Source organism: Poromitra crassiceps, assembly GCF_964638095.1.
Source record: "Poromitra crassiceps genome assembly, chromosome: 13".
In the NCBI taxonomy this organism is placed as follows: Eukaryota; Metazoa; Chordata; class Actinopteri; order Beryciformes; family Melamphaidae; genus Poromitra; species Poromitra crassiceps.
Window position 1 is genome coordinate 17,257,830 of NC_139644.1, and position 27,988 is coordinate 17,285,817.

A 27,988-nucleotide genomic window follows, 5' to 3' on the forward strand; every position below is an offset into this window, starting at 1 on the left:
ACCCACCACCACTCTTCCTCCCACCTACCTCACCGCCTGCCTCCAGGACATCAGGAGCTGGATCAGCAGAAACTTCCTGAAGTTAAACACCAGCAAATCCGAGGCCCTCCTCATCGGCTCCAAAAATATCCTCTCCAAAGCTCAAAACACCACTGCCCCACATCATCGACAGCTTCCCTGTTCCCTTCTCCACCCAAGTCAAGAGCCTCCACGTACACTATCTTTGAATGGTAGCATGTGAAACTGGGTGGCTATACCTATTTAGAACACGGCTCTCTTGAATACTCGATTCTGATTGGTCAATCAACAAGATTCACCGGTCATTATTTCTCGACAACCGACCACTGCTCTGCCACACCTGGATTAATCAGTTGATAAGAGCATTTTGTCTGTAGACACTACTAATTAGGCCAACCAGTTGCAGCTGTGGTGTCTTGTGTGCCAATTACGAATGAAACCGCTTTGTCGTTGAAAACGCTATTAAAAAATCTATTTGAATAATTATTTTTGTCAGATTACTGAAATAATTTAGTTGTAGGCCATGTTCTAAGCGGGATAATGTATAGTGAGCCGGTGATTACTGGAAATAATGACCTTCAGGTGAATGATTAAGCCCTCCGCTGCGCGTCGGGCTCAATCATTCACCTGTCGGTCATTATTTCGCCAGTAATCACCGGCTCACAATACATTATCCCTTACATATATATAGACGGTTTTAACTTGACAACAAAAACATTCTAAATTGAACCCCCGCTCACTTCCTGTTGCAGTGTTTGCTATGGACATAAAAGAAAAAAAAACATTCAAGTGCAGGACTGACCATTCCATGCAAACCGTCTATACAGCTGAGCGGCGAAAACAAAAGTAACGATGTTGAGTGAATATTTCTGCAGTTTGCCGAATGCTGAGAAAAAGGAAGTGCTGTGGGGTTGTGCTCTGGTGAAAACCGTCTATAGCAGCAAGCCACATGTGAAAACAGTGACTGTGTGGTCAGAGGATGGCATAGGCAAGCTGAAAGGGTGTTTCCTGTGCACAGACTGGGACTCTTTTAATGACTTATAATAGACATTGATATGTTACAGAGACAACAACAGCGCGCGCTTGATTCCTAGCCTCACCCGCCCTGCAGCTCGCATACGCAGCTCGGCCGCTACGTGCAATGTCTCCCTCTCTCTCTCCCTCAGTCTCCCCCCCCTCTCTCTCTCCCTCAGTCTCTCTCGCTCTCCTGTCTCTCTCCCTCTCCCCTCTCTCTCGCTCTCCTCTCTCTCCCTCTCCTCCTCCCTCTCCCTCAGTCTCTCTCCCCCTCTCTCCCCCTCTCTCTCCCTCAGTCTCTCTCTCTCTGTGTGTGTGTGTGTGTGTGTGTGTGTGTGTGTGTGTGTGTGTGTGTGTGTCACTGATGACATCTTCAGTGATGTCACAAGATGTCACAATGCCTATGTATGACATCACTGATGACATCATCACTGAACTTTATAAAGCCTCAGCCAGGAAGAATGATATCACATCATTAGGTAATTAGGGCAATCACCTAATTCCAAAATCTGGCTCTGTCAGGTCACCTGCACGGGTGCTCTTTACAACCCCTGAAAATTTCAGCCCGATCGCACGTAAAATGGCACAGCTGCGGCCGGACAAAATTCTGCTCACTCACTCACACACGCACACACACACATACGGACATGGACACTTCTCATTTTTAGTATAGATATAGATTATTTTCAGACCATTGTTGAATGTGTTACACATGCAGTCACACTCAATTTCCACTAGTGCCAGGCACAAAAATCTTGACGCAGAGAGCACTAGCAGGAAGTCCTTCTGTGTACAAAGTCACTTGTTTTTCCCCACCGCTCATTTCCTCAGTTTCCATCTTTAGAAAACACCAGATCATCCACTGTAGGGGGCGGATTTAGACCAGGTATTTTTTTTGATTTTTCGAAGACAGAATGAACAACTCTTGTAATCTAGATAGCTTTGACTTTCCACATAAATTCCTGCCTGCTGTTTACATCTTGGTAATCATCATCGGCCTGATAGCTAATGGTTGGGGATTGAAGTACTTGCTCCAGAACTGGGAGAACCTTAAGATCATCAACATGTTTGTTCTCAACCTTGGAATTACAGATTTTCTGTATCTGCTCGTGCTACCGTTTCTAGTCGTGTATCATGTTTTGGGCGATAAATGGATCTTTGGAGATGTGTTCTGCAAGATAACAAGATTCTGCTTCAACCTGAATTTATATGGCAGCATTGGGTTCCTCACTTGTATCAGTGTGTACAGGTACCTGGCCATTGTCCACCCAGTGAGAGTGATGGGAAGAATAACTGTCACCCACTCTGTGGTTATCACGATAATGGTTTGGGTCTTGGTGAGCATTCAAAGTCTTCCAGACATGTTCTTCACCAAGAGAGATGGAAACAAACTGAGATGTTTTCACACCACCTCTAGGGTCCATGTTGAAGATTACCTGACCTATACAGCCTTGGATGGACCATCACTGGATTTTGTATCCCATTCCTCATCACACTGGGCTGCTATGGACATGTGGCTGTAGTCCTGTGTACCAGAAAGAGACTTGACAAGGTACAAAAGCAGAGAAGCTTGAAATTGCTGTTCATTTTGATCATGCTCTTCGCTGTTTGTTACATTCCCTATCATGTATTGATGAACCTCAACCTCAGGGCCAGAATTTTGCAAAACCAGGGAGTGTGCCCTGAATGGAGAAACATAGCCTACATTGCTCAACAGATAAGCCGTGGCCTTGTGTGTCTGAACAGTGCCCTCAACCCCCTGGTTTACCTGCATGGAAATGAAGACCTTCCCGCTCAGCTCAGACAACTGTTCCAGCAAGCTCGTCAGACCGTCATGCGATTGCCCATCGATCACAATCAAGTTCCAATGGTGGAAAGTACCACTGCAACTTGTGAATGAAATGGAACATTTTGACATTCTCTAACATTCTCTTAACTTGCTCATCTTTTTCTCTCTGCATCTTTGTAATATATATTTCTGAGAGGCACTTTTTGCAACAATAATACATTTTACTGTAGTAGATTTAATACATTGACTGCAATTGGATTTTTGTATTTGGCAGATTGTTCTTATCACATGTGGAAAAAGCTCAAATTAAAGACATGAAATGCATTTAAGTCACAATTCTTGTCACTGTGACCTTTCAGGAAGTGTTGTGAGGAGAGTATTTTAAGGTGCGGTGGTGGTTCATGTGCTGCATTGTTTCAGAAGCAAATTATCAGAAATTAAAAAAGTAAAGTAAAAAAAGGTTAAAGTTATAACAAGTTATTAAGTAGCCTAAAACTAATGGAAAATAACTAGACAAACAAAGAGACGGTTTACCATCTAAGGAAACCAGAAAATATCACATTTGAGAGGAATCCTAAAATTAGGAAATTGTTCCTTAAAGAAATGGCTCAAAATGATTAATAGATCATCAAAATAGGCAATTAATGTAATATTTGGCAATGAATCAATGAATTGACTAATTGTTGCAGCTTTTTATCAGCTTTTATTTAATGTATTTTTATGTATTTTCAAAATACAAAATACGTATTTGTATTTCAAATAGCCTACATTTTTCAGACCAGTATTTTGTATTTGTATTGTGATAAAAAATTTTTTACAAGTATTTGTAATTTGTCTCAAAAATACTTTTTGATGTATTTTCGCCCATATCTGCCTACAATACAGATAGCCTAGTCATGGAATTCTGGACAAAATCATCTAACAGTAAAAAGTAATGTTATCAGATTTGAGTCTGAGAGAAAACATGTCAACAAATGACTAATGTGGACTAAATTAGAGGTCCATTATATGCAAATGGCTGAGAATCACTGGGCACTGGGCAGCCATGATTTGGTGCCTAAAGTTTACACTTTGATGGTCACTGCTGCCAAGACAAGTCATTTCTCAGTCAGGTTGTACCTCATCATTCGCTAGAGGGTGCCAAACCGCTATGGCTGTTTCCACAGCGGAAGTGTGAAGCAGGAAGAGCTGTACAGCTGAGGCTAGGTGGCTAACGGAGAGCGCTAACTAACCTCAGCGGTGAAAATAACAGGCTTGGCCAAATAACACGCCTCGTCAGCTAGTTGGACACTTTGAATCTAATATGGGGAAAGGTGGAGGCACATTTGAGAGGCTTCTGGGTAAGATGCAAATATATTTGACGGCTTAATATTTATTGGTTATCGGTCAAAGTGCGATGTTTTTCAACGTCTTGTTTTGACAGACGCTTGGGCTGTGGCTCTCAGGCCAGCTAATTTTAGCATGATAGCTTTTTTGCTACCTTTGTTTGGAGGCCCAAGTTCATAGTTAGCTAACTAACTAAATTTAACAAACTGATAGAGGAATCTGGGCGAATATATAGGATTGTTTTCCCTTATTTAAGTGTCTTTGTCCTTATGTTATCGTTGTGGTACTGTATTAGGTATGCCCAAAATAAACTTGTCTTAAAACTCTGTTGTTGGACAGACTAGTCACTAGACAGTGAGTTCACACCAACAGTATAGTTGCGTTATCAGCGTACACGTCACTGGACAGTAAATCTGACAACGTTTTATTTAGCGTTAACAAAGCTAACCCTATAAGCTAACCAAGCTAAAGCTAGCTAACCCTAGTCAATAATAAACAACATCCCAGGGGCGTCTCTTTTCTTAACCAGAAAATAAGAATCGAGTAGTAATTGAAACCGTATCCAGCACTGGGCCATGGTAAACGTTTGCTTCTTAAATGACTCAACTACTTAAAATTATTTTAGTTACAACTGTCGGGTATATTTACGTTACAAATAACCTGGATCTACTTAAATAATTCAGGGATGCAAACTATCACCTGATTTCCGGGTGGTTTTGTGTCTGACACCTTTTTCACTTTCCATGAGTTTGCATCCTTGAGTAATTGCTGTCATAGCGAGAGAACAAATGTTATGACTTAGTAAAAATACAATTATTAGTGTGAGGGGAAAGTGATTGGCTTAGTTTTTTTTGATGAGAAACCAAATAACCCTGGCCTAGAGACACTAGACAAAGACAGACCTAACCTAAATATATATCACATTAGGCCCAGGCCAACATTCTTTTCATAAAGCTAGTCACACAAGTCTGGGCTTATAATCAATAAACCAGGAGGTAGGATATCTATTAAGGGTGGGACAAAATATTGATAATATATCGTGATACTTCCTCTTGCAATAGTTATGGACACACTGGCACCAAATATATATATATATTTTATTAAAACATGCATCTTTAACGGATTCCCCCACACTAAGCCTGTTACCATTTTGACTTACCAGAGTCATGACTCCTCGTGGTGGCGCTTATCAAATGAATGAGAGTGAAGTGATCAGGAGTTAACTAACTTGCTGTGAAGAACACAAATAACTCATATCAAAATAACTGTGAAACTGACACCACAATGCAATGAGTGAATAAATACAATTTCTTTTTGCCTTTTTAGGGCGTAACTTTTCTTCTTCAGTTACACAGATATGATGTATCATAGATAAATTGTCTTGCAATGTATCGAGTATCGCAGAATCGCTGTATCATGATACCATTGTTATCGTGGGCAGCATATCCTGGTGATACAGTAGTATCTTATTGTGGGATACTCTGAATCCCCTAATATCTATTGTGCTGGCGTCACTTTCAATATATGTTGTATAGACTTAAGCATTGAGGTGCTGTTTTCCCTCTACTATTGCAGATAAAGCCACCAGTCAGCTGCTGCTGGAAACAGACTGGGAATCCATCCTGCAGATCTGTGATCTCATTCGACAAGGAGACACACAGTGAGTGATCCCGCCCACTCCTCTACATCCATGTCCCTCGCTGTTCAGCTTGAAAATAACCCTATAAAATAATGTGCAAAAATGGTAATGGATAGAAGTGTTTGAGTAAGAACATCTGGGCCTACATCCCGCTGAATGTGTCACCCGGACTCTCTCAGATTAATGTTTGTTTTTGTCCTTGCAGAGCTAAATATGCAATCGGTGCCATTAAGAAGAAGTTGAATGACAAAAATCCACATGTGGCCCTCTATGCGCTTGAGGTAGGATATGCATTTGCAAATGAGCGTATAAATCGTCAAATCACCGAACCATAGTAAATGGATACTTGCATGCATTTGATGATCCTGGTTTGTTTTTGCTCCAAAAATGTGTTGTTTTGTCACAATACCATTGACCTCTTATTGGGAGCAGGCTACTATCAGCCTGTACGATGTATGTATAGCATGATAGGTGTAATGGAAACTAAATGTGCTCACCCTCCAGGTCCTGGAGTCAGTAGTGAAGAACTGTGGCCAGACAATCCATGATGAGGTGGCCAGTAAACAAACCATGGAGGAACTGAAGGATCTACTTAAGGTGACCGTTTTGTTTTTCTCTGTACCATCCACTCCCTGCTCCCTTCAACATCAGATGATGATAATAATAAATAATAACTATTTATATGACGTTTTTTTTTTAGCACTTATCAACGCAGTAAATGTAATAATAGTAAGAGGAATGATACAAGACAAAGAAATACAAATGCATAATACAGATGCATTCCCACAAAGACATATCTTTAAAAAGTACAAGTATATAAGCTGTAATGTCCTCATCCCATTTAGTTCCCAAATTTAGTTGCTAATCTGGTTCTTACAAGTCCCAACCACAAATTTGCATAGGTTTTGACCGGTGGTAAGTCACCAGTGTCCTTTCATCATTACTGCATACAATTTGCAACCTCTGACATGCAGACATAAGCTTCCCTGAGAATACTGTGTTCTATTACTGTCATCTCTGTCGTATGCATTTTGATTTGCATGACTGTATTCTGGCTGCAAACATCTCTGTGTTTCTCTCTCTCTCTCTCTCTCCCTCGACTCAATAATGACTTACTGCTGCTGTCAGGCAGCTGACTGCATTACACTATGACCTAGCAATATTTGATTGGCTGTTGCTGGTTCTGACTTCCTGGTGATGTCATGCCTTGTCACATGCTGTTTTTTTCATTTTTGGTCAGACCAGACCAAGGGACTTCCCACATCAGTTCTTCTTACCAAAACAAATGCTGTGTGATTCTGCCATTTCAGCCTAGTTTTGGGTCAGAAATGTACATGTAACAGAGAAGGACTTGAGCATTTAGGTGTAAAGATACACAGTGTGTTCATTGTGGTAATCGATTACCCCCAGAAGCAGACGGAGCCAAATGTCAGAAGTAAGATCTTGTACCTGATCCAAGCCTGGGCCCACGCCTTCCGCAATGAGCCTAAGTACAAGGTGGTCCAAGACACATACCAGATCATGAAGGTGGAAGGTAAGAGCATTTGGGAAAAAAGATAACGAATGATGTACATTTGTTTGTTTCCATTTCCATTTGTTTCTCTCTCTCTCTCTCCCTCTCCCTCTCTCTCTCTCTCTCTCTCTCTCTCTCTCTCTCTCTCTCTCTCTCTCTCTCTCTCTCTCTCTCTCTCTCTCTCTCAACTGTTTTTATTTTTTATGTGCCCTAAACTGAAGATTACTTACCCTTAGATAAAAATGTTTTTGCAGTGAGATCAATTCTAGGGTGTATGAAATGTGCTATACAATAGGGCTGTCAATCTTCCTCAATAATCCAATTTGATTTTCAGTGCTTTTATTATTTTAATATTCGATTTTTATGAAATTTAAATTTTACCTATAGACTTATATAAAGCCTAATCAGCATGTTGTTGTCATGTACCGTTCTGTCCACTAGATGGCATTCCAACCACTCAAATGTCCCATTGTAACCTGTAACATTGACCATTGAATGAGATAGATTAGGAGAAGATTAAACTACGAGAATGATAGATTACATGAGAAGATTAAACTCGTGTCACATCCATCTGTGGTCAAGGCGATATTTTCTTCACTGATAATTTTTCATACTGAGCCCAACCGTCCAACTCAACTTAAACGGAAGCTAGACGATTTTATTTTCAAAATAAAAGCGTTGATGTATTACTATATGACTCACTCCGGGTTAAAATTGACTTTTTGAAGGCACACCATTATGTTAATTTAACACCGATTTCTATGCAAATGTTTTCTTTATTTCCTCTTTGGTACTTGTGGTATTTCGGATCACACCAAAAAAGAAAAGTTGCAATACTTTTATTTTGAAAGTTGTAACGGGAGTTGTCCGTTCTATCCTGGCTGACTTGTCAACTGCCATCAAACGGCCTTTAGCGTGTTGTTGTCTTTGATGAAAATTGTCCCTGTATTATTCACGTGTGCCTTGGTATCAGAAATATCTATTGTATGAAAAATGACGAGCTATTTGACTGCTTTTGCCTCTGCCTGATAGTTTTTCATTGGATATATTGACGGGATCCACCACGCACAACATAAATCGCAGCACTTAACTCAGATTAGCAACTTGTTATCATGTTTGTTGAATACCAATGCGATTCACTTGTGCCATAAGTCTGTATTGGGCTACTTGAATGCTCCCGGTGCAGGGAGATAGTCTGGCAAACGTTAATGCAAAGCACTGCGTGAGTGCATGCTCACAAAATGATATTGTGATTCCAGACTCAGAAAGCGCATCACAGAAAGTTCATCGTGACAACATGATTCACACGCTGGTTAGCCAAGGCGAGACGGACGAGATTCGCCGTATAATTTTTTTTTTTTTTTTTGACTAAAGTCGTCATTGGCACTCAATGAGTTAATTGTTTCGCTACTAGCATATTTTCAGTGTCTGCTTTTTCCTTTTCTTCCCTCGCAGGCCATGTGTTTCCAGAGTTTAAGGAGAGCGATGCAATGTTTGCAGCTGAGAGAGTGAGTTTTTGTCTTTCTTGCATCACTGAAGTTGGCTTAGTTGGATGAATTGGGTCATGTCTATAATGAGAGATGTAATTTCTCTGTGCTTATCCAGGCTCCAGACTGGGTTGATGCTGAGGAGTGCCACCGGTGCAGAGTTCAATTTGGTGTTATGACAAGAAAGGTAGTAGGCGGGGCTTCCCTGGAACTGGGTGGCTAGGAGACAATTTATGGTTTTTCTTTATTGAGTAACACAGTTTATGGAGCGTCGGTCTGTTCTGAGTGCATGTTGTAGTTGACCTCGCTTTCTTGTCTCTGCGTTTTCCAGCACCATTGCCGAGCCTGTGGCCAGATCTTCTGTGGCAAGTGCTCGTCTAAGTACTCCACCATCCCCAAGTTTGGCATTGAGAAGGAAGTGCGTGTCTGCGAGCCCTGCTTTGAACTCCTAAACAAGTGAGTGCCCGGGCCTGAAAATGGAACGGCCAGAACTAGCTTGAATTCCAGTCTGTAAGTGTAAAAACTACCGGTATGTGAGTTTTGGATAGTACATATACACAGTAGTCCCCTGCAACGTGAGCTAGACGTCTACTCTCATATGCCTTACAGTAGTATCATATTTCTGGGAACGTAATTATATACTCTCGCTTGTCACTTGTCAAAGCTGTTCTGTCGAGCTTTGGCTTCAGGCTGTTAGCTTCTATGCTTGGCGACTGTAATCATCCATCACTGTTTGCGTTACAGCTAATGATTTCATGCGTTGCCTTGTCAAAATGGATGTCACTCTGTGCCTGATGATGTTTGCGTTGCTCACTCTTTGTCACGCCGTGTAGCTGACTTTGTATGGATGCATTGCTTGTTGTTATTTTTTTGTAGCGTTGTTGATGTTTCAAACAGCTTTTGCAGCTCTGCTGATTCACCAGGTTGTTTGTCCCTCCCCGATCCCTTCTCCTCACCAGCCACCCCTCCCTCTCTCCTCCACCTAGGAAAGCAGAGGGGAAAGCCGTGGCCGCAGGCCCCGCCCCCGCCGAGCTGCCGCCAGAGTACCTGACCAGCCCTCTGTCCCAGCAGTCTCAGGTAGTGGTCCACGAATCAGTAAGCAGAACTATGGCTACTCACTTTTCACATACTTAGGTACATTATGATGACATGTTGTGATATTTGTGGTTGTAAACAATCTTCAGTTATAGCCAAGTGTGGTATATGGATTACATGACATATCAGAATTATTAATTTTGTCATTTTGAAAAGTAGTAATTTTGAAACTGAAAATGTGTATGCCAAGGGGTTTTCAAAGTGTCAAAAGGAGATCACATAGAATAGGATAAATGTGTGTGATTTGGTTAAAGAGATAGTTCAGAGATACAGTAGTTTTGTGGAATTTTACTGTTTTTCCCATTTTCTCAGAGTCAGAAACTAATAACTGCCTTTATGCCTTTTTTAATGTATTTGGGTTAATCTGAAGTAAGTCAGACAGCAATATCAGGCTATCTTGACTCAATTGTTTCATGTCAATGGGATCAAATAACATACCTGTAATCATGACCCCAATGGCCTTTATCCAAGCTTTGTGTGGGGGGAGGCCCACAGTCTCAAACTTTGAAAAGCCCTGGTGTATGCTATTGGTAACATTCTTAATGCAGATTGATTGTAAATTGTTAAGGCTAATAGTTGAAAGAAATGTGTTGAGGAATGCAGACTGCCCTTAATATTCCTTGTTAGGAAAACACACTTGATTGTGTGTGTGTGTTTTCATGATCCTGTTGGCTTCGCCCTGTTCTATATTGGAAGATAAATTGTACCCTTCACCATTGCCCTGCTAAACAGTAAACACATCTGTGCGGGTTTTCCCACTGGGGCCCCTTTCCCTCGCTGGATCTCACCATTGCGCTCCTGTCCCACCAGATGCCCCCGAAAAGAGATGAGGCTGCGCTGCAGGAGGAGGAGGAGCTACAGCTGGCCATTGCCCTGTCCCAAAGCGAGGCTGAGGAGAAGGATAGGATGGTGGGTTGCACAGCTGAAAATGATCTTTGTGTTCTTACAATTGATGGATATGGAGAAACTGATGCATGGGTGTGTGTGTGTATTACAGAGGCAGAAAAACTCCTACTCTGTGTATCCCAAAGCTGAGCCGACCCCAGTGACCTCCTCAGCACCACCAGTCAGCACCCTCTACTCTTCCCCCGTGGTGGTAAGACACCTCATGATCCCATTCCCCCTGGAGAACTAAATTAATTACACTGTCATACCTGTGTTTTCTGTCATTCACATGTGATGTCATTTTTTAGCAATTTATTGAAAGATGTTTTATTATTATTATTATTATTATTATTATTATTATTATTATTATTATTATTATTATTGAGCAATTTCTACTGTATACTCTCCCCAGAACTCTTCTGCTCCCTCAGCTGAAGATGTGGATCCAGAGGTACATGTCAGACCATGCACTTCTTAAATGTCTGCATTATTGTTGTGTAATGGAAATGCTACAGCATACATTACTAATATGAATGTGTTCCCTCGCTCATTCCAGCTGGCCCGTTACCTGAACAGAACATACTGGGAGAAGAAACAGGAAGAGGCTCGCAAGAGTCCCACCCCTTCTGCCCCTGCCCCTGTGCCATTGGCTGAGGCCCTGCCGCCAATCAGTCAGCCACAGCCACAGCCACAGCCACAGCCGGTGGAAACTCATGTCCCTGTCCAGCCAGTCAACATAGTGGAGGTATGTCAAATCAAAGGTGGTATTTTGTCTAACTAGCTGAACTGGAGTGGGCAAACGACAAATGACACTGCACACTTTGCTTCTCTCTCCTTCCAGCAGCAGTACCAGAACGGGGAGTCGGAGGAGAACCATGAGCAGTTCCTGAAGTCTCTGCAGAACTCCGTCACCACCTTCCTCAACCGCATGAAGAGCAACCACATGCGTGGACGCAGCATCACCAACGACAGCGCCGTGCTCTCCCTCTTCCAGTCCATCAACAACATGCATCCACAGCTGCTGGACATCCTCAACCAGCTGGACGAGAAGAGATGTGAGTGCTAGCTGTGCGTGTTTGTTTACTCACACGTCTCCCCCTGTGTCCAGTCTCTGAACTGACGTGGCCTATGTGTTGTTGGCAGTGTACTATGAGGGGCTGCAGGACAAGCTGGCCCAGGTGCGTGATGCTCGGGCGGCCCTCAACGCCCTTCGGGACGAGCACAGAGAGAAGCTGCGGCGTGCTGCAGAAGAAGCGGAGAGACAGAGGCAGATCCAGCTCGCACAAAAGCTGGAGATCATGAGGCAGAAGAAACAGGTAGTGACTCCGAAGCCCTCCAATGAGAATGCAGATGTTGATACATTGTCTGTTACCAGAGTGACTGACGGGAGGGTTTGTTCTGTGCTTTTTGTATTTCAGGAGTACCTGGAGATGCAAAGGCAGCTGGCCATTCAGCGCCTCCAGGAGCAGGAGAAGGAGAGGCAGATACGCCTGGAGCAGCAGAAACACACAATCCAGATGAGGGCCCAAATGCCTGCTTTCCCTATGCCCTACGCCCAGGTACACACAGAATACTTTCCATATGCCCTATGCCCAGGTACACACGGAATACTTTCCATATGCCCTACACCCAGGTACACACTGAATACTTTCCATATGCCCTATGCCCAGGTACACACTGAATACTTTCCATATGCCCTATGCCCAGGTACACACTGAATACTTTCCATATGCCCTATGCCCAGGTACACACAGAATACTTTCCATATGCCCTATGCCCAGGTACACACGGAATACTTTCCATATGCCCTATGCCCAGGTACACACTGAATACTTTCCATATGCCCTATGCCCAGGTACACACTGAATACTTTCCATATGCCCTATGCCCAGGTACACACAGAATACTTTCCATATGCCCTATGCCCAGGTACACACGGAATACTTTCCATATGCCCTATGCCCAGGTACACACTGAATACTTTCCATATGCCCTATGCCCAGGTACACACAGAATACTTTCCATATGCCCTATGCCCAGGTACACACGGAATACTTTCCATATGCCCTATGCCCAGGTACACACTGAATACTTTCCATATGCCCTATGCCCAGGTACACACTGAATACTTTCCATATGCCCTATGCCCAGGTACACACAGAATACTTTCCATATGCCCTATGCCCAGGTACACACGGAATACTTTCCATATGCCCTACGCCCAGGTACACACAGAATACTTTCCATATGCCCTATGCCCAGGTACACACGGAATACTTTCCCTATGCCCTACGCCCAGGTACACACAGAATACTTTCCCTATGCCCTACGCCCAGGTACACACGGAATACTTTCCCTATGCCCTACGCCCAGGTACACACGGAATACTTTCCCTATGCCCTACGCCCAGGTACACACTGAATACTTTCCATATGCCCTACGCCCAGGTACACACAGAATACTTTCCATATGCCCTATGCCCAGGTACACACGGAATACTTTCCCTATGCCCTACGCCCAGGTACACACAGAATACTTTCCATATGCCCTACGCCCAGGTACACACAGAATACTTTCCCTATGCTCTACGTCCAGGTACACACTGAATACTTTCCCTATGCCCTACGCCCAGGTACACACGGAATACTTTCCCTATGCCCTACACCCAGGTACACACTGAATACTTTCCCTATGCCCTACGCCCAGGTACACACAGAATACTTTACCTATGCCCTACACCCACGTACACACTGAATACTTTCCCTATGCCCTACGCCCAGGTACACATGGAATACTTACTCCTGCCACTCTCATTATTCTGCTAATCGGACCAGCTGCAGTTCTACTGCATGTTCCACCATCAGCTGTTAGTCTAGCTCAGTGATTCCCAAACTGTGGTCCTAATGTGTATGTATTTTTATTTATTATTATTATTATTTTTACAGACAACAGTTTTTATATGTACACATGAGGAGTAAGCTTGGGACAATTTTTGATAATATCGTATGTCGCGATATTTCCCGAATGTCGCGATTTCAAATGAGAGAGAGAAAATGGTATCCGCAGTGGGAAGTGGTAGCTGGGAAAGTTGATTTGGTACATACTGTAATGGTACTTGGTCTAAAAAGTTTTGGAAAACCCTGGTCTAGTTGATTTCATTGAATTGCACACCTTTACTCAGAGAGAGGAACATCTCACTTAAATCACCTGGTGGTGTGAATGGTTGGAGTGAAAACCTGCAGGCTCTTGGGTCTCAGTGGCACATGGAGATGAGAACCATTGATCTACAGCATTTATTGAGAACTTTGTGATTCCAATCAGCAATTTAGAATAGAGTATTTTCTAATCAACGCTTGATTATGTATTTGCTGTGGTGCAGATGCAGTCCTTGCCTCCCAACGTGTCAGGAGGGGTGGTGTACCAGCCTGGTGCTCCACCCAGCGTGTCAGGAGGGGTGGTGTACCAGCCTGGTGCTCCACCCAGCTACCCAGGCACCTTCAGCCCCGCTGGCTCCGTGGAGGGCTCGCCAATGCACAACGTTTATATGAACCCGCCGGGGCAGACTGCACCTGGGCAGTACCAGGCCATGCCCCCCACAGGTGAGGAGGCCAGCAAGGGAGTAGATGGGAAGATAAACTGGAAAGTTGGACAGAAAGGTTGAAATACGCGTTGCCTCGGAGCTTGAAAACATAGTTATTTGTATATGTATATTATATTCAGTCATGAAACCACACATTTGACCTGATAATAGGATATTTTCATTAATGTGCCTTCCCATGTGTGACTGTTTGTCCTCCTGTTGGTCCTTCCTTCCTCTAGATCCCAATATGGTGAATGCGTACATGTACCAGGCTGCAGGCACTAATGGGCAGCCTCCCCCTCCCGGCCAGGCCCCTCCCACCACGAGTCCAGCCTACTCCAACTACCAGCCCACACCCACCCAGGGCTACCAGGTGCGATCAGCTGGCCGTACAGCCTACTGTCACTTTCTGGTCACTACACTTATGTCTGTAGGTAGAACTGCTACTAGTATTAAAATGATAAAGGAAAGCAATATCCCAATTCCCTTTGTGTTTATATTGTGTGCAGAATGTGGTCTCCCAGGCCCCTCAGAGTATGCCCCCCATGTCCCAGGCGGCCCCCACCAACGGTATGGCCTACATGGGCTACCAGCCGTACAGCATGCAGAACATGATGTCAGCATTGCCAGGACAGGACCCCAATATGCCCCCTCAACAGCCCTACATGTCAGGCCAGCAGCCCATGTACCAGCAGGTCAGTCACTTACTCTCTTTTTCTCCCCTGCTCAAGTAATAAGCAGTACGAAAGCCTTTTTAAAGTCTAATGAAGACCTTCTTTTACTTTAAGCCACATTCACTGATCAAAGAAGTTCCACTTATTTTCATCATTTTGCTATCCTTATCTTTGCCTTCCATAGGATGCAGGTTATTCTTCTCATCTCGAACCTTACTAATCTTCCTGTTTTTTGCCCATGTCTTCCTCCCTAGCAGATGGCTCCCCCTGGTGGCCCGCAGCAGCAGCAGCAGCAGGCTCAGCAGCAGCCCCCGCAGGCCATCCCGGGCAGCGCAGAGGCCCAGCTCATCTCCTTCGACTGACCTCTCGCACGCTGCAGGGTCTTCTTAACACACTACACCTTCTCTCTGTCTCTTCCTCTGGTCTCTCCCCCTCTCTGGACTTTTGAGGACCCCCTCTGGAAACACACATGGTTCCCACCCTCCTCCTCGCTGTGATGTTGTGGCAATGTGAAAATATTGTGATGATGTTGCAGAACTGTTTGCCCTCCTTGCCAGCCCCTTTGTTTCCCACTGAAGGAGAGCATGGGGACGGACGGGGGAAATAGGCGTGCTTTGGAGGGCACTAGAACCCAAACCCTCTCTCAACTCTCCTCCCTCTTTCCATCTTGGTCCTCTGATATGTATGTAAACAATTTACTGAAGCTCAAAAACATAGTCTGTGGTATTAGAGTTAATCGTGAGTAAGAAAATCTACAAATTGAGGAGGGAGAAAAAAAGACAAGATGTAACCATCCTTTGTCTCATATTTTTCTACAGCTAAAAATTGCATGTGTTTAAATTGTAATTATTTTCCGGAGTGGAAGCGAGTACTGTATTGCGAGTCATCCCGAGACTTTTGGCGGTGATTGAGGGACATCTGTACGTGCTTTGTGTAAGAGCCTGTGGGTGTGTGGATACGATGTCTGAGGAGAGGAGACAGCCGGACATACAAGCACTAACCCACATGTCCACCAGGTTCACAATTTGACATTCCAATTGTAGTTTCCGCCCCCTCACACACATACACAACATAGGGTCATCTGCTTTTGGTGTTTCGTTGTTGTGCACTGCTTGGAATATGGGGTGTCGATGTAGGTTTTGAGCTGATAAAACAGATGGCAGGGATTGTGCATTTTGGGAGAGGTGTTACAAAAGTAGCTGGACGGTCCTTTAATCCTCACTAAATATACTAAATATAGATTATTTAAATAAAACAAGTAGGGACAGTATACAGATACTAAAGCCACAATCCACTACACCCAGCAACTCAAATGGCATCCTGCATCTCTTCATTGAAATGACTTGCATGGCCTAAAATCAAGTGCTTTTTCACGACAAGACATACATCAACTGATGGCAAGTGTGGGGCCTTTGAATCAAACTAGCTGACTGGCTGCAGGTGCATTTTGCTGTTACCGTGTCAGATGAGGTTCTCTACAGAGTAAGTACAGATGAATGATCTTTGCAAAAGTGTGCCGGACTCTTTAGAAAGGTGAAAAACGCTTGGCAGAATGAACACGACGTGCCGCATGTTATGCAACATACACCCAATCAGTGACTTCTGTAACCCTTAAATTGCCATCCGTGAACTTCTTTATTCCATCATACTGATCTGTCTGACTTTAAAAGTAATTTTAAGATTATATTTAATTAATAAATATCTGGTTCTTATTGTCTACTTGCTTAATCCTGTTTTGTCCCACGTCATACCCTTCCTTGTAAATAAAGAGGTGTATGGTATAATTACAAGCTTTATTCATGTGACTTGTTTTTTACATGAAAAGAAAATCACCACATATAACCGCAATATGTATTAATATCCAAACTCCCTGCCAAGACACGACACTCAGTTTGCCCTTGCACTTTGTACAGTAGAATATGAAGTGCTTTGTTAACTCCAATTGACTCGTTGGCTTCTTTAAAGTTTTCTGAAGACGAGGCATTTGTTGTATTCTTCCATCTCAATCTGGAAATGAAACATTGTTGAATTAAACTAAGGTATATTGTAACTATTACGCTACAATAACCCACCAAACTGAGCTGACTGACTCACCATCCTCTCCATACGCATCCCTTTCCCATAGGCAAGCTGCCTCAGCACATCTATGTCTGGAAGACCCCACTCCGGGTTCCTGTGTGATAGAAATATAGAGTTCCAGAGGTTTGGTGACTATGGAGACCAGACGCATATTGTTCTGTCATGCTGAGTTCCAGAGGTGATTATGGAGACCAGACGCATATTGTTCTGTCATGCTGAGTTCCAGAGGTGACTATGGAGACCAGATGCATATTCTTCTGTCATGTATTAGTGACTGTGACTGTCACACTCACATTTTCCGTATCTCTGCGTCCAGGTCTTCAATACAGATTGGTGTCATGATGCCATTGATAGCATACGCCTAGAAGGTATTTTGGCATGTTATTAGAGGAAAAGAATATCAGTTTGTAGCCTGCAGTCTCATAGTATCACACTTTCCCCTTGTTATATGATAACTGCTGTGTGAGTCTGTGTGTGCGCGCGCATTAAGAAACTTGAAACTAGGTACATACCCCATATGCTAGCAAAAGGCCATTTTGCCTCAGGATCTGACCTGCTCCTCTGAAAACACCCTTGGAATATGATCAAAAAGTTCAATATTAAACACATGATATGATCAAAAAGTTAAACACATGACACAACTTAACACACCACATAACTGAACTTATATATAACGTATAACAAATATTTATTTCAGAGACAAATTCATTGTTTAACGCTCACACGTTTGCAAAAACAAACCCACGCAGTACTTCATCATCATGAATTACTCAAGCAATTTAGCTGCAGCATCCATAGTTGTATTTTGAAGATGAGCAGGTGTGTGTAGGCTACCTCTGCTGTTTTGAAGGAGCTGTACTGCAATAAGTTGATGGCAATAACAACGTCACAGGAGTTGCGAGGAAGTCCTGCCCACTTCTCCCAGGGCTCGCTGGCATCCAGGTGAACCGGCTGCAGCACAGTCTTTGCTTTAGTTGCAACAATGTAGGCCTTGATACTGTAAGACAATCATGTAGTGTTAACATGACTCCCCCCCCAGCTCCGTTATGTTTAAACTTGCTGGGATTACATATACTACTGTAGAAACAACTAACCTACTGTATATAAACTGGTAACATCCTTCTGTTCTTCTGACTATAATATTATTACTGTGTGGCCAATCTTATTCAAAACACTTATTAAAACACTACTGAATGTGTCTAACTAATGTGTCTAATGAGTCTACATATTGAAAACCTTGACCAGAGAGAGGACCCACCTGTCACGACACTCCTGCGTGATGTCTGACGGCTGCCAGGTGATGAAGGGAATCTTCCGGGCAAAGTGTATGACATGCTGCCCGGTGCCAGAGCCCAGCTCCAAGCCAAACAGCTCCCTGTGCGACTGGTCCTCCAGCACGTCCTCCAGCACCGAACACAGACCGGCCCAGTTCCTCTCTGCCAGAGGAGACACCAGCATGGTCTGGAGGAAAGAGGGGAGAGAAACATGATGTGATGCAAGCTACTCATAAACACAACACAAAGAAGTTTGTCTGGCCAGTTTGAGATGATTTTCTTTCCCACATAAGCCCTCATACCTTCTTGTGTGCTGGTTGACAGAAGCAAGGGAAATGACATATTAGTGGAGGGTAGTTGGTGGTGGATGACTGTAACAGCAGATGGGTCCAGAGATTACCTGCTTAAGAGGATTCCCACTGGACTCCTCCCCCAAAGTTCTAGGGAATCACTGGTACAGGTAGGGGAGACACACATGTGCACACACACACACACACACACACACACACACACACACACACACACAGAGAAAGACCAGAGAGTGAGAGATCAAATTGCAGTTTTATGCCATTTTACGTGTCAGATTTTTTAAATTAGGTATAATTAGGGCCCATAATTGCCCTAATTACCCAAAGATTGCCCTAATTACCTAATGATTTGATGTCACTCGAGCAATTATGACATCACTTGTGACATCACTCACTGATGACATCATTGAGTGCTTGAGTGCCATCACTGGTGACATCATAATATAATATTATTATAATAATTGTTCGCTCAGTCAAAAACAAGGAACTAAATACAAGATAGGGAATTATACAGACAATGGAATCGATCTACTGTCTGTATTGTTCTTTGTCAATAAAGTTACACCGATGCCTTTTCAGTTGAGTTCACATATTGCATTATGGGTAGGTCAGGAACCTAGTGGAGGACGCCATGTGCTTTTGAGGCAAGCAGAGACTGAAGCTTGACTGAAGTGAAGGCTTGCCCGGCAGTGTGCGTGTGTTTCAGACGGGCTCCAGGACAGACGGTACCGGTCATGTACTGCACCAGACGCTGCCTCCGCACCGCGCTGCGGGCCGCAGCCAGCACACACCGGTACGAAGCCTCAGTTGAGCGGGGAGCGGTCACCCAAACGCCGGGGGTCCGGTTGTGTGCAGGTCTATGCTAACGTTAGGCTATCTGCGGCTTCAAGGGCAGAGAACCGGCGACTGGTAGCCTTTTGCATAGAAAAACGCGCTTTTGATTCTCGTGCTCAGGTGCAAGAGAAGTTGTGTTGGGTGCAGTTATTTATATGCAGGATGCTGTTCTTCAGATATCTGTCAATTCGGTAGCTAATGCTAGCTGGTTAGCGCCAACAACTTACCTTGACGGGCAGTAAAGCTCTACCAATAGGTGTTGCTTTAGGTGAGACTCTACTCAGGTATAATCTCACAATTTGTCATGTTAGTGTTTGCCTGAAAGAAGTGAAGCTGGAAACTACAACTCCCAGGTCCTTCCATATTAGCATCAAGGTCATGCTCATATTATGACTGGAGATGCAGTGTGCTCATATTGAGGAAATAATTGTGGTTCTCTCGTGCACAAACAATACGTTTAGCATAAATCTATTGTAAATGGTTTATGCATTATAAGTCGACCATACTGGTCAAATGTCGCCAGGAAGTAGCGTTGGCTATCTTGCATTGTTCGTTGGCTATGATGCATGTTGAGCTATGTAACAAAATGTACAGTAATAGCTTGCTTAGTTATACAGTGCTCCTTGTTACCCAGTGTACTGCTGGTTTTATATGATTCCAGGTAGTATTCATTCTTGCTAATGTAGTCAGGGACCAATTACACCTGGGATGACAGATTGATGCAATTACCTACTTGTAAAAATGTAAACCAAGCTGTATTTTAGGCCTAAAGGACCAGAGTTCAGGACTAGGCATAGTCAGTGTTGTGGATTGTAACGCATTAAGAGTACTCAGATTACTTTTTAAGGTAACAAGCAACGTTAGTTTTGCAATTCAAGTAATCCCTTATTAGTTACTTTTTCAAGTAAGTAATCTGTTACCTTTGTCAACTAAAACTGTCATTTCACTGTGACTGACAATACATCCTTATTTCCCAGGCAAGAGCTTCAGCGGCAGACGCCGGCCCTGTGCGCTGTCAGACTTCTGAAAACCAGTCCAGTCAGCCACTCGGATGCCATCGCCACCCCTCCACTAGACGGAGCACCCAAACAGTATTCCTCCAAAATCCAACAGCTCGTCAATGACATAGCCAGCCTCACCTTATTAGAGGTATCAGACCTCAATGAGCTCCTTAAGGTATGTGGGAACATTGTTAATACAGAACACAGAACAGAATCGCATTAAGCATCGTCCAATAGAGTTTATAATGCATCTGTGGCGTCTTGTTCAGTGATATCCTCTGTCTTGGTCACAGAAAACACTCAACATTCAAGATGTTGGAATGATGTCTATGGGAGCCATGGCAACAGCTATACCTGCAGCTCAGGTGAGAATTATTTTACTGGTTGGCTTTTGACATTTGAAGTGCATACTGCACAGTAAATGTTTCATTTGATTGCTGAAGTTTCAGTGAAATCATGTTTTGTAACTGAGTGAGGCTATAAAACATCTAGAAGTTGCAAACATTAAGCCACTGTCTAAATATTGAGCTGTATCAATTTTTTTGCATAATAGACCCTTTTCACGGGGGCCATTTTGTGTCGAAAAGGCAGGGTAAACACAGGTGCAAGCAAAACACGAATGAGGGTTTCAAACTTCCATGATTGGAATTTGGAAACCCTCATTAGTGTTTTGCTTGCACCTGTGTTTACCCTGCCTTTTCGACACAAAATGCCCCCCTGTGAAAATGGTCTATTCGGCCTAAAGCTGATGTCCCATTTGTGGTATGTTTTAAGTAGGGATGCACCATTGTATCGATGGACTTGTGTCGGCTGATATCAGCTTTTAAAAACAATATTGGTATTGCCATTTTTGTGAGCCTTTTTTCCCTAGCAATGCGTAGAATGAACAACTGTCAAATTAACAACACAATAAAACTTGGCCTTTTGTTGAAGCCATTTACCACTTGATTATCTTAAGATTGGCATGTATGGTTGTATCGGCCAATACACACAGAGCATCCCTAGTTTTAAACATCTGTGACTTCACGAATAGAAGCTAATGCTTATGGTTGTAGCAAATAGGAATTCAGTACACAAAGGGGGGAAAATCCATTTGCTGACTCTTATCCCACGTATAACTAGGCCACAGAAGAGGAGGAGGCGCCAGTCAAGAAAGAGAAGACTCATTTCATAGTCAAACTCACAGAACTGAAGGCAGCGGAGAAAATCAAGCTTATAAAAGAAGTGAAGAATTGCATCCAAGGCTTGAATCTGGTGCAGGTAAGTCATCACTGATGCTGTATCTAGGCGCAGGATGAATTGATTTATTCGGGTCTATAGATAGTAGACTCTCCTCTGTTAAATCTTAGAATGGTCCCCATGAATGAGATCTATCAAAATGAGTTTTTGTTTAAAGGACCAGGACGCCAAATCCTATTCCTCCGAGTTAGGTCCGCTCACTTCCTCTTGTTCTCTCTCTCTCTCTGTCCCTCCTCACCCAGGCTAAAAAGCTGGTAGAGTCCCTGCCCCAGGAGATCCGGGCCAACGTGTCCAAAGAAGAGGCAGAGAAACTGAAAGCGGCGCTGGAGGCAGCAGGCGGCACCGTGGTACTAGAGTAGATCTGTGTGCCCGCCTGCTCACTCGTCCCTCCACCATATGGCTGCTCTTGCACTTATTCTTTTTTTTTTTTCTTCCTTTTTTACACAACAAAGAAGAAAGGAACCCAGGGGGAAAAGAGAAACAAAGAAATGCCTTCTGACATTACTACTTGCTCTAACGGTGTCGGGCGGGGCGGTGCCACTTGCAGACTGAACTTTCCAGGCATCTGGCCTGAACAAGACGCCGCCCCGCTGTCTGCTTGTCCATTTGTCCGCTCATCTGTCTGTGTTACTTTGTGTAGCCAATAAGATACAACAATGCTGGCCCTGGGTGCCAAGTAAGTCCATTCTGTCTCTGTATAGACGGTTTTCACAGAATTGTGTTGCTAGGGAACAGTTGGAAACCTAGCTTATTTCCTGTCAGCTATTGCATTAGCAAACACTGCAACAGGAAGTAAGCTAGGATGCAATTTAGAATGTTGATGTCAAGTTAAGACCGTTTATATCTTAAACTTCCCACAGGACATAAGATCTGGCTGTAGAGACATGACCATTGCCTGTGTTGAAATAAACCAGATATCTGATACAGGGAATAAAATTGTCAATAATGTGTTTAAACTTGGGATATCCATGTTCAGGTTATTTTCACCTTTCTCACATTTGGCTGATGTGCAAACAAAATACTGTATATGCAAACAAGGAATTTAAATTGAATGAAAAACAAAATTTCAATTGAGAGATCCACTTTTGTCTGTGTTCCCTTAAAAATGTCATCAGCTACCAGACTGAAAATCAATGCATTGCAACTAGGAAAAAGTGATCATTTAAGCTTAGGAAGTATCCTGTTAAACTGCTTCTGACCACTGAAGGCCGGAAGATGTCTTGCTGACCACCACTGACCGTACCCAGTGGCGTGCCGTCCATTAGGCGAACTAGGCAAATGCTAGGGGCGCTTGAGCCGTTAGGGGCGCCAGAGAGGGTAAAAACTTTTTTTTTTTTTTTTTTTTTTTTTTACAAATACTTTTTCATGATAATAGGCCTACTATTATTTTACAATAGTAGACAAAAAATAAGCAGAACAACGTCTTAAGTCTTTAAATAATAGTGAAATCATTTTTCTAATTCTGGCTGCCTGGGCTGCAGCACTTTCACCATGGTCCCTAATCCATACCACCCCACCCCCTGCGCGGCCGCGCCCCCTTCTACCTGCTCTGAGCTTTTTCCCAGAGTGGGGGAAGGGAGCTGGAAGGTGGGTGCTGAGGGTGCTGCAGCACCCCCTGGTGGCAAGAAATGGGATTTTTGAAATTGTTGGATTTGGCTGTCTTGTGTTTATACCACCAACAAGATGCATTAAAAAACAGTTTGTGCTTCCCAGCTCTAATCTTATTTCAGACGCTATCTCTTCAAAAGTGTTTGATTTTCATCATAATCTGGTTTTCCATAATAATAATAAATTCAGTGTTTATGCCTGTGTTGCTGTCTGTTGTAGTGTAAAACGACTAAAGGGAGAGCAGGTGCTTACATGAAAGTGAGTGAGAAAAGGAGAAGATACTTAATAATGACATCACAACAGTATAATCCTAATGTTAATTTAAAATTAAATATTCTTCTAAATATGGATGAAAGTCCAAAAAACGTAAAATTTTCTTCGGCGCTGCCCCCGCTGCCCTCGCTGCCCACTCCACTAGCACACAAACTAGATTTAGTATGTAGCCTGAACATTTATTGTGTTAAAACTTGATTTCTTGCTATTTTGGAATCCTTACAGAAAGTTTAAATTTCCACACAAGTTGATATTGACAAAAGGAAGGAAAGAAAAGTTTTACACCAAGAAATATTTATTGTGTATATTAATTTGATATGTGCATATGTGTCATTGCAAACAACAGACAGTTACCAGACTTTCAGTTTTGTTAATTGCCCTATGCTTAGGAGGAGGTAATTGTATTTTATTAAGTTGTGCTGTAGAACTTCCTGGAAGATAAATTACTTTAAAAGAGAAAGATGATCGTTTCCTTGGCCCTTTCAGATGCAAAAGCTTCTTTGTGGTGTTGAGACTGTAATGAGGACCACTAGCCGACGAAATGCAACTCCGTGGAGTGGGCTGATCCGAAGGTCTGGACCTAGGCAAGAGGACCACTGGAGGAAGTCGGGACATTAAACCATATAAAGTCAGATCAATTTCAGTTACAAGTCTGTTTAGATTAGATCCTTTAATGACCACACAGCCAGCCTGGTGGAATTTGTTTTCATTACATTACATAAGTCAGGTTCCAACACAGAACATCACATGATGTAAAAAAGTCAATACAATACACCAGGGGTTTTCAAAGTGGGAGGCGGGCCTCCCCAGGGGGGCTCCAAACAGTTTCAGGGGAGGCTCAGTGAATCTAAGTGAAAATAATAAGATAGGTATTAAGTTATCAAAAGGACATCACATATAATTTAATAATAATCCAATATGATTTGGTTAAAAAGATAATTCAGAGATACAGTAGTTTTAGGGAATTTTACAGTTTTTCATTCAGACCTTTTCTATGTGTATTTGGTGTAATCTGAAGTCAATATCAGGCTGTCTTGGGTCAATTGAGTTCCAATGGACTCCAATAATAATATGATATGGTGGGGGGGGGGGGGGGGGGGGGCGTTGGAGGCTTTGTCCAAGCTTTGTCTGAGGGTAGGCCCATAGTCTCAGACTTTGAAAACCCCTGCAATACGCAATACATCCCACATCACAGTAAACACAAACAGACTTGTATTGCACATGTCATGGTCTCAGTGATAAATTATATAAGGTATATTATATAGCCTATGGCAGAGATAGAGGGATTGTCAGTGAGTGTCAGTTTTGATATGGCACTGGGGAAGAGACTGTTTTTAAAAGGAGTTGTTTTGGTGAGCAGTATACATACCTGCCAGTAAGTAGATTTATATGATATATATAATAGAAATCCTAGTATATATATATATCATGTCTATGTGCATGTCTATGCTTCTTTCTGTGAGTGTCAGTGTGTCTATACACAATGTATCCAGCATTTGCATTTGGAGGGGGAAAGGGAAACATTGCTGCCAATTTGTCATTATGTTGCTGCAGTGCTCTGGCCAACATAAGGAATGTCTTAATAGTTTTTAATCAGGAAGGTACCATGACTTTATGCAAATGACATAAAGGTGTTGCAGGAAATGTGGTTGAATATTTTCTCGGAGGTTGTTCTTTTGTTTGAAACTGATGGACTTGTGTTGGCTTGTTGACATGATGGATTTGACCTTGTGTGTGTGTGTGTGTGTGTGTGTGTGTGTGTGTGTGTGTGTGTGTGTGTGTGTGTGTGTGTGTGTGTGTGTGTGTGTGTGTGTGTGTGTGTGTGTGTGTGTGTGTGTGGATAATATGTGAATGGGGGCATTTTGGGTGGACAAAATACTTTTTGTTGACATAGATATAATTTTCGCTATGTCGATTTAGCAATCCAGTAGGTGGCGGTAATGCAACATTTAATGATGCAACCACTATAAAATCCGAAGAAGAACGTTCTTGAAAGTAAACGAGAGTAACGTTAGCACTTAGCAGTAGCGTATTATTTCTAACAGAAGTTTAATTTACAAACTAATATGTGCGGATATCACGAATATATGAAGTGGAACCGGCCCGGGGCTCTGTTAACTCAGAGGAAGAAGACTCAATGCCATTGAGTCAATGGACTCAGATTAATGGTTTAGCTGTTAAGCTAACGTTAGCTGTGAAGCTATTGGAGCTTTGAAGGATAACGTTTGTCACAGTTCAGGTCACTGTGTGAAAATGTCAGTTGCTGCTGAGCAGCAGGAGTGGAGCCCCAGTCTGCACCAGGAGGATCCAGAACCCCCACACATGAAAGAGGAACTCTGGATCAGTCAGGAGGGAGAGCAGCTTCGGGACAACCCTGACCCCCCACACATGAAAGAGGAACAGGAGGAACTCTGGATCAGTCAGGGGGGAGAGCAGCTTCGGGACAACCCAGACCCCCCACGCATGAAAGAGGAGCAGGAGGACCCAGACCCCCCACACATTAAAGAGGAACAGTTGGAACTCTGCACCACTCGGGAGGGAGAGCAGTTTCAAGGGCCGGAGGAGGCTGATTTCACCACGTTCCCATTCTCTGCTGTCCCTGTGAAGAGTGAAGATGAGGAACAGAAACCTCAGTCCTCACAGCTTCATCAAAGCCAAACTGAGGAGAACAGAGAGGCAGAGCCTCTAGCCAGCAGCTCAACTGAACACATGAAAACAGAAGCTGATGGAGAGGATTGTGGAATATCAGAACCAGCCAGTGCTGGCAAGAATTCAGATTCTTCTGAGACTGAAGACAGTGATGATTGGACGGAAAATAGTGAACCTCAGTCATACTTATATCCAGCTAGTAATTCACAACCAACTAGGGATGACAAGACTTCAGACTCTTCTGAGAATGAAGACAATGATGATGAATGGATGGAAACTAGTGAACCTCAGTCAGGGTTAGACTCACAGAAAAACACTGAAGTTCTTGGGAAGAAGCACTTCAGCTGCTCAGTTTGTGGTAAAACATTTGGTAATGAAGCACACTTCAAGACACACATGATAGTCCACATAGGAGATAAACCATTTAATTGCTCAGTCTGTGGTAACGGTTTTGGTCATAAAGGAAACTTGAAGACACACATGATAGTCCACACAGGAGATACACAATTTAAGTGCTCAGTCTGTGGTAAAGGTTTTGGTCATGAAGCACACTTGAAGAGACACATGGTAGTCCACACAGGAGATAAACCATTTAATTGCTCAGTCTGTGGTAACGGTTTTGGTCATGAAAGAAACTTGAAGACACACATGGTAGTCCACACAGGAGATACACAATTGAAGTGCTCAGTCTGTGGTAAAGGTTTTGGTCACGAAGCACACTTGAAAAGACACATGATAGTTCACACAGGAGATAAACAATTTAATTGTTCAGTCTGTGGTAAAGGTTTTGGTAGAAAAGGAGACTTGAAGGCACACCTGATAGTCCACACAGGAGATAAACAATTTAAGTGCTCAGTCTGTGGTAAAGGTTTTGGTCGAAAAGATCACTTGAAGGCACACATGATAGTCCACACAGGAGATAAACAATTTAATTGTTCAGTCTGTGGTAAAGGTTTTGGTCGCGAAGCACACTTGAAGACACACATGATAGTTCACACAGGAGATAAACAATTTAATTGTTCAGTCTGTGGTAAAGGTTTTGGTCGCGAAGAACACTTGAAGGCACACATGATAGTCCACACAGGAGATAAACAATTTAAGTGCTCAGTCTGTGGTAAAGGTTTTGGTCATAAACGAAACTTGAAGAGACACATGGAAATCCACACAAGACAGTAAACATTTGAATAATGAGAGGCTAGAAGGAAAGTACAATAAACTTTAATGATGTAACAAACAACACTTAGATTTGGCGTATGACTCCATGGTATGATGACGCTCCTCCTGAGACGTGAGGAGGCCGTCAGTGATTTATAGGATAAAGAGTTTTAGTCAAAATGGAAACAATGGCCCTGTTTGAAACCGTTCCCTATTGCAGAAATAGTGGACTATATACAGGGTTCCTACGCAAGTATGGAAAATTATGGAATTAGATTTTTTTGTATTTTCCAGGTCAGGAAAAGTATGGCAAATAGAAAAGAGTATGGGAAACTATTTGTTTCCAGACTATTGTCTATTGTAACTATCTGACTATTTGTTTTTCTAAATAATAAAGTTCTGAATTTATACAAAATAAATTGATAATACAAGCAAGTGTTTTATCATCGTATCAGAATGTAACATACATGTTAACAGTTGGATTTTAAAACCATTTTAAATTAGTTACATAATAAACATTTAGCTTATTCCCAACGGAGTCAAAATAC

The 27,988-nt window shown here is 42.9% G+C and overlaps 3 protein-coding genes and 1 pseudogene across 13 annotated transcripts; 3 read left to right on the plus strand and 1 right to left on the minus strand.

Annotated features, from left to right (window-relative positions):
- The first annotated feature begins 1,946 nt into the window (after positions 1 to 1,946).
- LOC310788389 (P2Y purinoceptor 1 pseudogene) lies at positions 1,947 to 2,932 on the plus strand (annotated as a pseudogene). The gene has a single exon. The product of its transcript is annotated as a P2Y purinoceptor 1 pseudogene (transcript).
- A 1,094-nt stretch (positions 2,933 to 4,026) lies between these two features.
- On the plus strand, positions 4,027 to 16,737 carry hgs (hepatocyte growth factor-regulated tyrosine kinase substrate). 10 transcript variants are annotated; one of them, XM_083649079.1, is made up of 20 exons: positions 4,027 to 4,161; positions 5,723 to 5,807; positions 5,992 to 6,067; positions 6,291 to 6,383; positions 7,200 to 7,320; positions 8,755 to 8,807; positions 8,905 to 8,973; positions 9,118 to 9,242; positions 9,746 to 9,881; positions 10,692 to 10,790; positions 10,879 to 10,977; positions 11,179 to 11,217; positions 11,323 to 11,511; positions 11,608 to 11,821; positions 11,910 to 12,082; positions 12,185 to 12,325; positions 14,146 to 14,365; positions 14,586 to 14,719; positions 14,856 to 15,041; positions 15,275 to 16,737. In XM_083649079.1, the coding sequence occupies exons 1-20, from the start codon at positions 4,125 to 4,127 to the stop codon at positions 15,380 to 15,382; spliced, it is 2,397 nt and encodes a 798-aa protein (XP_083505205.1). In that variant the 5' UTR covers positions 4,027 to 4,124; the 3' UTR covers positions 15,383 to 16,737. The 10 variants fall into 10 exon arrangements, with proteins under 10 accessions (XP_083505205.1, XP_083505207.1, XP_083505208.1 ...); XM_083649081.1 differs by having other exon boundaries at positions 15,278 to 16,737; XM_083649082.1 differs by having other exon boundaries at positions 11,611 to 11,821.
- A 242-nt stretch (positions 16,738 to 16,979) lies between these two features.
- LOC310787374 (methyltransferase-like 26 B) lies at positions 16,980 to 18,560 on the minus strand (the record flags this gene model as incomplete). Its single annotated transcript, XM_083648773.1, has 6 exons — positions 18,358 to 18,560; positions 17,934 to 18,096; positions 17,612 to 17,671; positions 17,393 to 17,460; positions 17,115 to 17,193; positions 16,980 to 17,027 (listed from the first exon to the last, which is right to left on the minus strand). The coding sequence occupies exons 1-6, from the start codon at positions 18,555 to 18,557 to the stop codon at positions 16,980 to 16,982; spliced, it is 618 nt and encodes a 205-aa protein (XP_083504899.1). The 5' UTR covers positions 18,558 to 18,560.
- Positions 18,561 to 19,304: 744 nt separating this feature from the next.
- mrpl12 (mitochondrial ribosomal protein L12) lies at positions 19,305 to 22,993 on the plus strand. Its single transcript, XM_083649906.1, has 5 exons — positions 19,305 to 19,474; positions 20,493 to 20,691; positions 20,810 to 20,881; positions 21,639 to 21,776; positions 21,998 to 22,993. Exons 1-5 carry the CDS (start codon positions 19,416 to 19,418, stop codon positions 22,112 to 22,114), a joined length of 585 nt encoding a protein of 194 aa, XP_083506032.1. The 5' UTR covers positions 19,305 to 19,415; the 3' UTR covers positions 22,115 to 22,993.
- The last annotated feature ends 4,995 nt before the right edge of the window (positions 22,994 to 27,988 follow it).